General features: G+C 44.7%; 1 protein-coding gene across 5 annotated transcripts in view; it reads right to left on the reverse strand.

Annotated features, from left to right (window-relative positions):
* Positions 1 to 14,078, reverse strand: part of GRAMD4 (GRAM domain containing 4) — a 78,744-nt gene that overhangs the window by 48,846 nt on the left and 15,820 nt on the right. For 4 of the 5 annotated variants that reach the window (XM_068669704.1, XM_068669706.1, XM_068669707.1 and 1 more), the window contains exon 2: positions 5,381 to 5,591. In XM_068669704.1, the coding sequence (XP_068525805.1) occupies positions 5,381 to 5,591 (211 nt within the window). Of the gene's footprint in view, positions 1 to 5,380; positions 5,592 to 10,528; positions 10,681 to 14,078 lie in introns of those variants that run through there. The other variant, XM_068669705.1, reaches the window with a different exon arrangement.

A 14,078-nucleotide genomic window follows, 5' to 3' on the forward strand; every position in this document is an offset into this window, starting at 1 on the left:
TTCAAGCCTTCCACAGATTTCTGCTTTCCCACCCCCTTCTGCCTTCCCAGCTTGGGCAGTATCTGACACCAGAGCCCCCTCAAAATGTTGGCAGTCACCATTATTTAGCGAGGAGGGCTTCACAGCGCCTGGGAGGACAGCAAAATGCCACAGAGTCGGGCAGGAAGAGCTGCAGTCAGAGGGGTCAAAGGCAGATTTCTAGTGACGACAGCGTGCCTGCAACCCGCTGTCAGAGCTCTGAGTTCCTGCTCCAAGCCACACACAGCTCAGATCTGTAAAACCGCACCTCATCGACCCACAGACGCGTTTTCACAGCCATCACCAGTCTGGGCTTTTTGTGACGGCACCTCTGGACCTTTGCCTTCCCCACGCACGTCCCCCTCCATCCTGCCAGCCCTGGCGTTTTGCTTTGTGCACTGAGCTCCGAGAGCACCCTCACCACGCACATGGAGCAAGGCTCTGAGTAACTTCTCCACCGAGCAAATACGGATCTGCCTGCCCGTACGTTTCAGCATTACGTGGAAATGCAACTGTCCGACTCTTTCAGAGAGATGATTTTTCTCTAGGACTACCTAACAAGATGCCAGTCTCATTTCCAGGTTTGCAATTAACCTGGTAGAGAGGAGCAATTCCCAAACGAAGCAAAGGCTGGTGCAGCACAGGAGGGGCATTTTAGATGCAATTTGTCCAAGGCAATGGTTGGTGGACCTAGGGAGGCTCCAGCTCAGTTGTAACAACCTCCCCTTGACTCCTCTCTCCCAGGAAAACCCTCACATCACATGAAGAGGGCCCACGGTGCGTTCAACTCCTGGATTACTTTCCTTGTATATCCACATGCTACGAAACTCAATGCCCTGGGTTTCTCAGCTGACATTGCACGTGGAGTCTTCTCATTAAGAGGGGTTCACCATGTACCTGGTGTAAGGAAAGGAGAGACACCCAGCCAGACTGCTCAGGAACAAGAAAGCATCTGTGGGAACTGTTATTCCTTCATAGCTATCCTGGGAAGCACACCCCTACCAGGAAGCTCCCAGAGCACTGCCATATTTTGCATAAATTTTAAAAGAAAAAAAGACAAATCTAGTGTTAGCCCGGTTTAGAGACTTTTAATATCCTAACCGTAATGTTTGCATCATTCTCTGTATTTTCATATCGTTGTAATTGAGGCAACCGATACAAAAATATTTGAGTTTTCAATTGTCATGTTTCAGGAAAAGCCAATCTGTACTGGAACAGCAATTAAATTAATGTTTTCTGTGCCATAATAATTCACATTTAATCCTAGTGCACTGCCAGGGAACTTGCCTAAGTAGATTAGACTGCTTTCAGCACAATATGCCAGGTACAAGAGAGCTTCAATTTGTAATTCTCGCTGCAAGTTCGGTGCAGAACCTCCCTGGGCTGAAACACAAATTTGTTCTTTCTCCCTTCTGCCCAGGGGGACGTGATCCTCCGCTGCAGCGAGTTCGCTGCACGCAGTACCGGGTGTTTTCTCCTTCTTATAAAAATGGAACACTTTTCATGTTAACAGGACAGAAATTCATCTATAGCACAAAATGATGAGACAGCTTCAGAAGAGGCAAGGCAAGCCAGAGCTGGCAAATAGGAGGAAGGGCTGGGATTTTCAGGGTACAGCCCCACTCCCTGAACATTTGCAGTGTATTAAAGCTTTTTTAGGTGCTGCCAAATCCAAGAACTGGGATTAACAGAAAGGAGCCTGTGTTACACCTACAGAATAGAAAACTGACAGCACTGAATTCATGGGACTTTAATTAATCAAGCAATGTGAATTATTCACATAATTCACAACTTATGTTAACTTCCAACATCACAACATGACCAATGCTAATACATTCACTACAAGGAAGCTGGAATGGACCAGGTTTCCCACTCCACTTATTCCTTTGATTGTGGTGTTTTGACAAAACAACGCCAAAATAACAGCTGCATATGGTACTGAATGTCCAACACCTACAAAAATCTACTGCTGAAGTGGGAAGAATGAAGAATCTGGGAAGCTGATGACCTGAAAGATGCTAAGGAAAGAGTTAACTTGTTAACCAAGACAGCTGTCTGGGCTATGATTTGATCACAGCAGCCAGGTACCCACTGAAACCCTAGAAATTATCTGTTATCCCAGAAATAGCAGGTAGTAAGGGCACTTAAATAAGAGACAGGAGAAGTACCCACACAAGGAAATGGACAGCCTGTAGTTGAGAGCAAGCTAGCTCAAATTAAGGGCAAAACACATTTTGAACAGAGCCTCAGAACAGAATTCAAAGAGAAATAACAAATCTTCAAACTCCAGGGCTCTCCTAGCAGCAACCAGCTGTTCTTATGGAGCTGCTGCTTTACCCAAACACCCATTTGGATGCTTATTCTAGAACTACCTAGGTAAAGCTCACAGTTGTAAGACAGGGAGTAAGATTCCCTTATCTGAGCATCCTTTCTGTCTGTTCAGAGGATGGAAATTCTGCATGTGCTACTTCTGTAGGATGTGAAGCGCTGGGTCTAGCTCTCACTGCTGTGTTTGTGGCTTGTGCCTGAACACTCACCCAAGCTCCTGGAGCTATATCCCAGAGGATGCTTTTCTTTGCAGACAGAGCTCCGCAGCTACAAGCTTTATCGACAAGGCATTTTCCTCTAAAACCTCCACTTGTGGCAACTTTTTGCATATGCTTGACGAGTTCAGACACATCCATAAAGAAGCGGCAGCTAATCTGCACATTTCTAACGTGCACTCTGTACCCCTGAGGCACGGCACAGAAGGGCCTTTCATTCGTATGACTGTGCTGCACTGTTCTAAGAGACCAAGATCTTCTTTAATGGCTCTGTAACGATTAATACATCAGACTGGAAATTAAAAAAAAAAAAAGTAGAGGGGGCAGAGATGAAGCCTTTAACAAGAGAATGGCTGACAGAGGAGTCAATGACATCGGGGTACTGAAGATGCAGATAAGAGGACTGGGACTCAAATTGTGCATGCCTGTGCTCTTTTCTAAGCCACTAATCTTGCTCTCCTAACCCCACCAGTTCTGCACGCAGATTTTCAGAGAAACAGTGAAGCAAGAGAAGTGAAAGTACAGCACTGGCTCACACGTATATGAAAAGACATACGGCCTAGCTTCCATTTATGCACGAGATTTGCACTGACTTCTGCATGCTTTGAACAACTCCCTGAAGTATTCAGCAGGGAGAAATCAACACAACTGGGTCTTTTCATGGCCCCTCTCCCAGACAGCATAATCACAGTATAATGCCGTGCTGCTTTCAAAGCCTGTGAAAGACAACAACCCTCTATAAGCAATTTAAGGTTTGCGTTTTAGTCGCTGAATTAAAAATAATTCAGGCAGAACTCAAGAATCTGATGGCAGTAGGAAACAGAAATAATTAAGGATCCCTCTGTACACCCAGTCTCAGACACTGCCTTAATATTGACTTAAACATACAAGAATTACTTTTGTTGCTCCTCTGCAGCACAGAGGATTATTTCTTCACCCTTCATTTTATGGATGGGCAGCAGCACTTGGGGGACAGATGCCTGCCAGAGCCAAGTGCTAATCCCCCAAACTTCCCATGTGAAACCTATCCCTTATACTCCAGATCTCTTTCCTCATACACGTTTGCTTGTTTAGCCAGTGTTTGTAGCACAGCTGCTGCTCTTACCCAGGTCCAGCATCACACTGGCTTTGGAACTCACCAACTCCATGAGCAGGGCAAAATAACAAGTTTGATACTGTTCCTGCTTTCCCCTCCCCTTTCCCTCTGTTTTTAAATAACTATGCTCAGCTGTATCCCACGGAGATAGATCAGGACAGCCTGCTTAATCAGCCAGAGAGCAACGCGGGTCTCTTCAGATTGTTTTCTCCAATTGTTCAGCTCTGTGTGCTGAGAAACTAGAGACCACCATGACCACAGCTGTGAGGCTCTATCACTAGCCAAAAATGTAGGTTTAGTACATGATTCCTTTGGCCATGCCACCTTGCATCTACTGTCCTCCTAAAGAGAGGCAGAAAATACTACCTGGGCTTTAATTCAGGTCTTTCCTAATGCTGCCATCCACATTGTCCTGACTGGATACATTCCCTGCTCTCCCCACGTTAATATAATGCCTAAATTTAATGAAAATAAGCCAGTATTTACCTAAAACTAACTCAGAAAATACCACAATGGACGGGCAAAAAGAGTACACTCAGCATATACAATCCATACATATTAACAAGTGACAGATGTCTTCAGCACAATAAAAGCGAAGGAAAGGCATTCAAAAAGACCTTCCTTGCGTGAGGAGCTTGAGGATATGAATACAATAGACTTTTTGTGGCAGAAAACGCTCTGTCATTATCCACTTGTTTGTTCTGTGATCGTAGGAAAAATCTGGCAAAACAGCTCCATATAAGCGTTTGTACATGATGCTATACAAGAAAATTTTAGTTAAAAACAAACAGCAGAAAACTCATAGCCACTGAGAAGGACACAAGCTGCCAACCCCAAAGGAAACGCTCAACCTTACACACTTTGAAATCTTTCAGTTTAACTCCTCCAAGCAGTGAGCGTGCCCTGTGCTGCTGGAAATGTGAGAGTTCAGCCAGCAGCTGGACCGAGCACACGTGGGGACAAAAACTGCGTGGTGAGCTCCCAGAGAGCTACAAATTCCAGCTTCAACAGTTAAATTGCCAAGCTGTAATTTAGATTGTACCCACGAGTCCACGCTCAGGAACCCACAGCCATTTCAGAAGTTAAAGGAGGATTTATTTTTTTTCTTAAACTAATATTCAACATCTCCTGAAGCATTCGCTGTTTAAAAATGACAGCTCTACTGGGATGCTTCTGCTTCCACATGCCAAAAAGTTGTCATAACTGAGGAGTCTTGCAGAGGGTTCAGCCAGCACTGTGACAGGGCAGTGTCTCTGGACACAACATCACAGCACGGAGCAAGGCAGCACAACCCTCTAAGTGACGCCATCAGAAACCGTACGCCTACAGCTCTGGCCAGTGGCATCTGAGCAGGTCTGAGTTTTTCAGGCTGAAAAGCATCCAGAAGTCTTTCCTTCATATCTATTTGTTAGTGTTTGAACACAACGAATAAAACTTGACACCATTCAGAAGCACCTCTGTGGTTATCAAACCCTCCAAAAGCACACCAAACCCTTCAACCTGCATCTAAAAGCAATAGCAGAAAGAGGGAACCCTAATATTAAGAAATGAGTTTGATCTTTCCATAAAAGAGAAGCCTACTCAAATAGCTTTTTTCCTAATCCATACATCTTCAACTGTTAAATCCAAAATATGGGGACAAGGAATTACAAAATTCTGTTATTTTTTCTATATGGTAACAATATAACATTATAAAATGATATTTAAACACCCAAATACTTACAGGGTCTCTCAGCTCTTCATTGTCTCGGGTTGATGTTCGAGGTATTTTCACCGGGATTTCATCTCCACATTCAGTGTCAGAAGCATTTGGAGACTCTGCTAAATCAAGGAACTCATCTCTCTTGTGACCTCTGAACCTTATTTTGTCCAACTTCTTTAGCATGTTCAGCACTGCACTTTTCTGCTTTACCTTAACATGACGGTTGGAGTCTCTGCAAGAAACAAAACATCAAAAGTACTTTAGAAAGCTTGCAACAAGCCTAAAAACACATTCTGATCACTAGCTACCTCTAACTGTTTTTTCAAGTGTCTTCTTGCCCCTGGAGGAGAAACAATTTGCAGCATATCTTTTTACAAGACACTTTTAACAGACGTGTGGTTTGGTTTTCATTAGTTGGTAATTTACCACCTTCCTCCACTATCATGGCCTCTTTTTCAGGGCTATTTTTAAAGACAGGATGGACGCAAGCTCACAACCGGCACCCCAAACAAAGATTAAGAAGTCTGTTCTTAACAGCTTACTTTAAAAAAAAAAAAAACCTTTAGTTAAGTCCACATTCTTCAGCTTGCTGACATTTCTAATCAAAGGCATGAAAATCCACTAAGCATCACAACTTATCCCTAAATTCCTTGAAAAATATGGAGAAAAAGAGTGACAAGGCTACCATATCACCCTCCTACTTCAAACTAAAAAAAAGAAGGTAACAATGATTTATTGAAGAGCTCCCATGAAGAATTACAGATTGATAAATTGACATAATCCATAATCAACTGCACAGCCAAAATCCTCTAAATTAGCACTGCTGACAATCTTGCACACCCAGAGAAGGAGCTTTTCTAGATTTCGACTGCTCTCTTTGACATACAAAGGAGAATCGCTTTATTAGTAATGTTTCCCAATTGTTTAAAGCTAGCGTAAGCAAAAGTTTACCGTTAAGTGCATCTATTCAGCCAGTGTTTGTGCAGATCATGCAGCTTCTACCCCATCTGGGGAAACAGCAAATGCCCAGAATATCTCACTTCTGGGGACCACACATGGACACAAGCAATACTTTAACTTAAACTGACATTATAATTCAGAAACCCCACTATTTTTTTTAAAAAAAAAGATTATATAAGAAATCTAAATTAACGTATGTAAACTTATTGTAATCGTAGCTTTCTAAAATACTGCACTGCATCACTTATGATTTAAACTGGACCCCCTGAAGCAGCCCGATTCAATGCTCTACACCTATCACACCATGTACAAAAGGTCACAAGCTCCAACTTAAATAAAAAAATAAAAAGTTAGCTCTTTGATCCTGCCACTTCAGAAAACTACCACTGGCAGTTTATTGCAAGCTAGCCACAGACTTTTTTTTTTGTGTGTGTGCAAATTCTGGTCTTCAGCTCAGAAACCTCCACACAGGGGATGCTCTAATACTCTCCTCAAAGAACTTCTGCTAGGTAAAAATCTGCATTGATGCTCTTGTTGCCATTACCATCCTCCCATCCTCTTTCCCTATAGTCCAGATTGCCCTCCTCATCACTAGAAGAAACATGACTGCACATCACCTCCTAGCACAAACCTCATTTCAACAGAGCTTCTCTTCTTTCCCTGCAGATCCTCCAACACTTCAGCAGCAACTATTCGCACCAAGTTCAAACCAGATCGTTCCCTTCATGACCTGCCTCAGTTTGCACTCTGCCAAGGTTTATTAGCACCCTTAGCTTAAACACAGAGGTTTGAAACTCATACAAATCCCCGAGCACAGCTGGCTCAGAAAAAACAGCCTCGTCCTTTATCGGAGATCCTTCAGGTTGTAGCCGTGTGTTTATTCTTCCTCTTCAGCCTCTTGTGGTAACTCTCCCCAAGGTTATTTTCTACGAACTGCTTTTCTTTGAAGTTCTATTACTTGTCAAAGCTGAGTTTAAAATAGAAACACTTCTGCTCATTCATTGCCTATATGATGAGGAAAGTTGTCAGCTATCACATCCAGAGCTATCTGTAGGCCCTGCTATTAATAGCGACTCGAGAACAAATGCTATCAGGGCAGTTTAAACCTCTGATAAGCACTGGCACAGGCTGCCACGCTCCTTCCCGTCTCAGAGATCTCCACCTGCAATCAGCCAGCGTTACCTAGGACGCGGGTCAGACCCGCACCAAGGCAGTTCTAAACCAAGCCCCTCTGCTGCCCAGACACAACAGCACTTTCAAACAACACAGCTACAGGCAGAAATAATACGGACTGGGTAGTGACCATGGAGTCATTAAGGTTGGACAGCCCTCCCAGATCACCTGGTCCAACCACCCCCTGCCACCAATGCCACCACTAACCCATGTCCCCAAGCACCACGTCCAACCTCTCCTTGAACACCCCCAGGGACGGTGACTCCACCATCTCCCTGGGCAACCCGTCCCAGTGCCTGACTGCTCTTTCTGAGCAGAAATGGCTCCTCATTGCCAGCCTGAACCTCCCCTGGCACAACTCGAGGCCATTCCCTCTGGTCCTGTCACCAGTTCCCTGTGAGAAGAGGCCGACCCCCAGCTCCCCACACCTTCCTTTCAGGTAGCTGCAGAGAGCAATAAGGCCTGCCCTGAGCCTCCTCTGCTCCAGACCAAACACCCCCAGTGCCCTCAGCCGCTCCTCACAGGACTTGTGCTCCAGGCCCTTCACCAGCTTCGTAGCCCTGCTCTGGACACACTCCAGGGCCTCCATGTCCTTCTGGTGCTGAGGGGCCCAAAGCTGAACACAGTGCTTGAGGTGCGGCCTCACCAGAGCTGAGCACAGGGAGATGATCAACTCCCTGGTCCATCACTGTCAGTATTTCCTAAAATATTTTTCATCAGGCTAACCATTAAAAAAGGAAATAGTAAAGAATCACGTTCCTAGGGATTTTTCAAAGTGTTTTAAGTACAAGAAGCTGTTATATAGAAATACCTGCTCAGTTATAATTTAAAACATTAACATTTTGTCTGAAACTTGTCCGAGCGTACCAGGCTTACAGATTACTTACCTACATAAGATGATCCCAAGCAAAAACCTAAGCTTGCCAACAAGCTCCTATGGAAGCTCATTACTTGGCCGCAATCCAAGCACGCACTCCAAGACAGGCTTTTTATGCCAGCATCCTATTCTTCCAACGAGCAACTTTTTTATTTTTTAAGACAAAGATCAATAAATACAGCAACATTTCAACACTTTCATGTTCACTAGAAAAAAAGCTTCTCAGAGATTTTGTATTCCAAGTGACTTGGATGAAACCTAGCTAAGCTTGAGGAAGCAAATGAGTCGTTAGTAAGACAAAAGACCAGATTCCGACCTGTAATTACATTTCTTGTAAAACACAGTAACTAAACACTAAAACACCTGCTTCACACCACAGCTATTGAGCCCCTTCCCCTCTCCCAACTACCCAGCCACATCCCGGCCCCAGCTAGTTCAGCTCTAGGTTTCGGGCTGTTAGATCCCCTACTAGCATCACCAAGCCTGGCATGCAGCTTTGTACTTGCAGAGCTACAAGCAAGAATGAAGGCCCACATCTCCTTCTTCTTTCGAGCTAACTACCAACAGAAAGAAACACAACTATTTTAACTCCGTGCACTATGAACACACACTCACCTCCTAACAGTCATTTAAGTGACAACAGTTGTTCTCACTAGCATCCTACAAAAAAAAAAGACAAATAAGCCTGCTATCACCCTCGTAAATTATTGATTTGAGGAAAAGAAAAGCAAATCCCTTCTCCCCAGTCAAGATCATTTCTGCACACAAAGGCCGTGCTATTAATGCAAGCAATGAGCGATCTTTTCCACGTCCAGCTCTGCCACGCAAAGCACAGAGTGCAACAAGGCAGACGCTGACTCCGCAAGACTGATTTAGGTCCAACTTTGTTGCACCTCAGCCAGATCTATTAATACTCCCAGACCCCCTGCCATAATTTCGTCGGGATATGTTACATTAACGTGCTTGCAAGCAAGGCTGTTCAGGCACCCGGCTTTTTTTTAAGAAGGTGGCTTTTATTTCTCTCGTTGCAGTGGCAGAGGTCAAATCAGCAAAATTAAATACCAGCCTGGTAAAATTATCCCGAAGTCCCAAATCATCTCGTAACAGCTTACGTACATAGGGAGGGTGTGATAAGTGAAAAAGATCTGCACTTTTCACATTTGAAAAACAAACAAATAACAGAACAGTAAAATATCTCTAAAGGTTTCTTTAATTGACATTAATACCCAGATGCTTTTACAGCTTTTAACCCCTTTTACAGAGGGCTGGAGAAGAAACAACATTTTTTGGGACCTCAATTAACCCCAAAATAACCATGAGACATTCATTTGAACTAACATATCGTGACTCCAACCCCAGAAACAACATATGCACACATTCCCACTTCTGATATGGAGAGAAATTGAGGTTTCCCCAAATTTCCACATAAAAATTGCGAGATCTGGAGCAGCTTCCCTGCTTGCAATTGCAGAGAGGCTTCAGAAAGGAGGTAACCAGCTGCTGGGGAATGCCCAGAGCCAGCCTGCCCAGCACAGTCCAAGGGGTATCAGTTACAGGGCTTGCTCCTATGAAAAATGCCCTCACCCCTTCATAGCACCGCTCCCCCCCACAAACTGCCAGATTTTTGGCAGGTCCCGAGTTAACACCGGCATCTCTTGCTGCCCTGCAAGAGATCTGCTCTTGCATGATTGTGGAAGACTCATCCCTCAGCGTGAACATCATAAAACTTGCTTAGAGGTTTTAGTTTTCTCTTCACATCCAGTCTTTGACACATGAACATGCTGAATCAGGGTACGAGGTCTCACAGACCTTGCAGAGATTCAACAGCTAAAGTTTAACGTGCACTTTGTCAGGGGAAGAGCTCTGCTTCACAGCCCTGAGATTCGTTTTCCTCATCTGTTAACAAAATGCAGAGCCACTACACAAAGTCAAACAGCATCTCCTCAGCAAGCATTCATTGGGAGCCTGGGAGAAAAAAAAAAAAGAAAACACACACACACAATGCTAAAACATTACGGATGAACTTTAATATAAAGTCCAAAGGCCATAGCAAACTGACACAGCAAAGCAACCACTGAAGCACATGTGCTCCTTTTGCTAGAAAAACAGCATTTCAGAAAGCTGAAGACATAAATAAAATTGAAATAAATCTAACATACCGCTGGCTTCTCATCTTCACACCTCATTTTCCTTCACATCCTCCTTTGAATCTCAAAATGTCTTTCTACAGAAGTGAAAGGTAAGAGTGCTGGGACTCAGCAAGAGCACGACTGCGTGCGTGTGAACAAACACAGGCAAGTGTCAACACCAGGATGTTTCAGTCTTATCATGAGGGAGGGACATGCAAACGGAGGGAGTGGAAAGTATCAGGCTTACATGAGGTATTCATTACTCCTTCACCCAAGTGCTCCGGTGTATTATCTTGACAGCAAAGCAGGAACAGAGAGATACGTGGATGGTATGAACGTACCAGCTGATACTTAAAGTACTGCAAACAAAGCTCGTTGTGTTTTCTTCAGGACATGCCTAACTGAAACTGGAACCCTTGGTAAAATACAAAAGCCTACAACAGGTTCACAGACCTGCTCTGTACAGTGTTTTGTGCAAAAGGTTCCCTCTCGACATTAGTTTTCCCCTTTTTAATGGGCAGAATCTCATCTCAAACCATTGTCTGAACATTTTGTACTTATTAATATTTCAAAAACTTTAACCAGAGAAAGATCAACTGACTGCACTGTGAGATCCTTGTCTGCTCAGTTTCTCTTTCCCTTGTGCACACAGTTTTCCCACTTTGCTCTCCAGAAGACTCAGATCTATTCGGAAAACCAAACCTTATTCACTGCTTCTTCTCTTAAACAACAGGAAGTGGTTTTGCGCAGATAAAGTTGGTATCTTTCAAGAAAACTGCATTAAGCTCAACTCAGGAAGATGCTGAAGCACAGGGAAGAAGGGACGCAACCTTCTCCCAACACAGCCCTGTCCCAAATCGTGCTGTGTCCCCAGAGCACAGCACCTCAGCTCAGCCCAGACTGAGCAATACATTAAGTTCTCTGTACATAATGTTGTCATCATTTCCACAAAACCCAAGCGCTGCCATGGCTGGCCAGTCCGGTTCCCCTCCTTCAACACCCCCACCCACAAACCGATCGAGAGCTTTGGAAAGAAAAGCTTTAAGGGCACAGTCGGTTTCCGAAAAGAACGCCTCTTGCCTGCCATCAGTGGTTAGGAAGAAGGACATGTGCTTCATACCTGTTGGAAACAAAGAAACTGCAATTCTTTGGGCCAAACATGCAGACAGACCAGCCAAGAACAGCCTACAAACACCTTCCAAAAGTCAGAAAGGTTGCACAAGTGCCCTCGATTTCTGACATCAACAAACAGGCAGGACCCGACCTTTGGAGCTAAGCTCTCCCCACGCTCAACCCACCACAAGCTCATCCTGAAATTAGTCACTGCCTTCGTGTCACAGTCTGCTAAAGTCTTCCTCAAACTATGTTACTCTGGCCCCAGGGTTATGACACGATGGACTGAGCGTACAGCATAAACTATTTACTGCTTCTGAGTAACATCGACAAAAAGCACCTAATCCTTTTGGGGTCAGTAGTCCTTAAAACACTGAACTTGTACAGGGATGGATCTTGTTGCGTTTTTTGGCATGAGAGATTATGTTATCAGTCAGGCTACCTAAGGCGTAGGGAAATATTATGCTTACTATTTCAGCTTTGTTTTTCCTGCAAGTATAAAGAAAAACGAACAAAGCGCCCCACTTCCACAGCACTCGATTAACACCAGTTGGAAACGAGCAGGAAGCTGTGCTTGGACGTGTTACAAGCTTAGTTACATGCAGCTATTAACTAACAACTCTAAAACAATTTAAATCGTCCACTAAGGGAGGAAAAAAAAAAATATGTGGAACATCCACTGTGGTAGAAACCCAGACACTGGAGACAGAAGTTTAAAACACTGATCTTGATTGCCAGTGGTGAGGTTGTCACAGCAACCATAATTCAGCTTCATGAATATGCATTATGCTGAAATCTATTTTTTTCCAAAAGAGACTACCGTGTCACTCAGCACCCGACATGAAGCTGCCTAGGCGATGGACCAGCACCGTACAATGAAAGTGATTTGTCTTCAAGATTTTTGTCCTGGCTGGTGCAGGCAGAAGGGCTGGGGGAAGCGGGGTGTCACAGGACATGGCCGCACAATAAAGGTGGCAGAACGCAGCTGTAGGACTCGCTTCTGGTCCTGCCCCTGCCACAGAGTTCTTCAGACATATTCGGCAAACATCTCAAGCTGAAGGGTCCCAAAATGACCCAAGCAATCACTGCAAAGGTTCGGACCTGTGAAACCTATTGGTCTTAATCCTTCAGTAACCTGGGGATGAGCTTTGAAACAAACCAAAGGAGGCACCTCCATGGAAGGTGGGGCTGCTACTCCCACTGCTAGGGACAGTCCCCAAGGCCACTTGAAATTTGTGGGCCTGGACTTGATTTCCACTGGGAAGTTGTGGAGGCACAGAGGGGACATCAAAAAGAACACAACAAAACCATACACACATACCTGTACAGGTCACACACCCATGTGAAGAAACCCAGAGCACGGACAATTGCAACTAAGCAGCTGTGGGAGGTGTACTTTGTACTTAATCCCTCACTTAACGTCCCAGTTGGAAAAAAATGCACTGCCAAAATCACATCCTTTCCTCATTACATTGACACCCTACACACCTGTGCTGCTCATTCATCATGAGACATAGTACTAACAAGGTACGTTAAATCAATTCCTCTGTAAATTGATAAAGTGGAAATTCCAACTCCCAAACCAGGAAGATAAAGCTCATTTTTACCTCGTGTGAAAAAGTGAAACATTTACCATTCCATCTAAAAAGCACCACCACAAATACCCTGCAAGAAAAACACTTTGCCTGCAGACAAGCTCAAGTGACAGGAGAAGCCCACAGATTCAAACCACAAGTCAACAGGCAGCCTCTCAGCATATGTGTTTTTATCTCCTCTGCCCCTCGAACACGGCAAATAATGGTCCAAAAAGGTAGCACATAGTGACAGGAGTAAAAGCTTCTCCTCCTCCAGGTGAAACATTTCCATCCCGGTCACCAGCTCCCACCGCTCTCCCCTCAGTGCCTCCTGGTCAGGCGTGCTGGAGCCTGAAGCCAGCTCAATCGCAGGCTGGCACCGAAGGGAGCAACCCTCGTCACTTCTGCCACAGCCTTTCTGTCACTTGACCACTCATGCGGTTTATCAATTCGCTGCTGATCCAACTAATTTGTGTTTGTTTTCTGGCAGGGTCGGTTTAATCAGAGCAGACAGCCATTCAGGCTCACTCGCAGTTGTACACAGCGTTGGAGCTGGCGTGCCTCCCTCACAGAAAAGGTTTGTGGTCATGGGCTGAGGGAGAAAGTATCCCAGTACAGCAGCCACCTGCACCTAAATCAGGCTAAACAGCTGTGAAACCTCACCCTGAAGACAATGTTTATGAGGCTGCTATAAGGCACGTTTCAGAAGTCAGGCCTATGCCAGAGCTTCAGCCCCTCTCTTCAGCCCCTCTGAAGGACGGAGGGGAAGCCTGTCACAGCATTACATGGGCAAAATGCATTTTTCGCTTCCTCTCTGACTGGTTTTTGCTTGCTGGTCAGGATGGGAAGATGAGAACATCACCAGCTCAGCAAGAGCCTCCTGGATGACAAGG

This window comes from Anas acuta, chromosome 1 (genome assembly GCF_963932015.1).
Source record: "Anas acuta chromosome 1, bAnaAcu1.1, whole genome shotgun sequence".
NCBI lineage: Eukaryota > Metazoa > Chordata > Aves > Anseriformes > Anatidae > Anas > Anas acuta.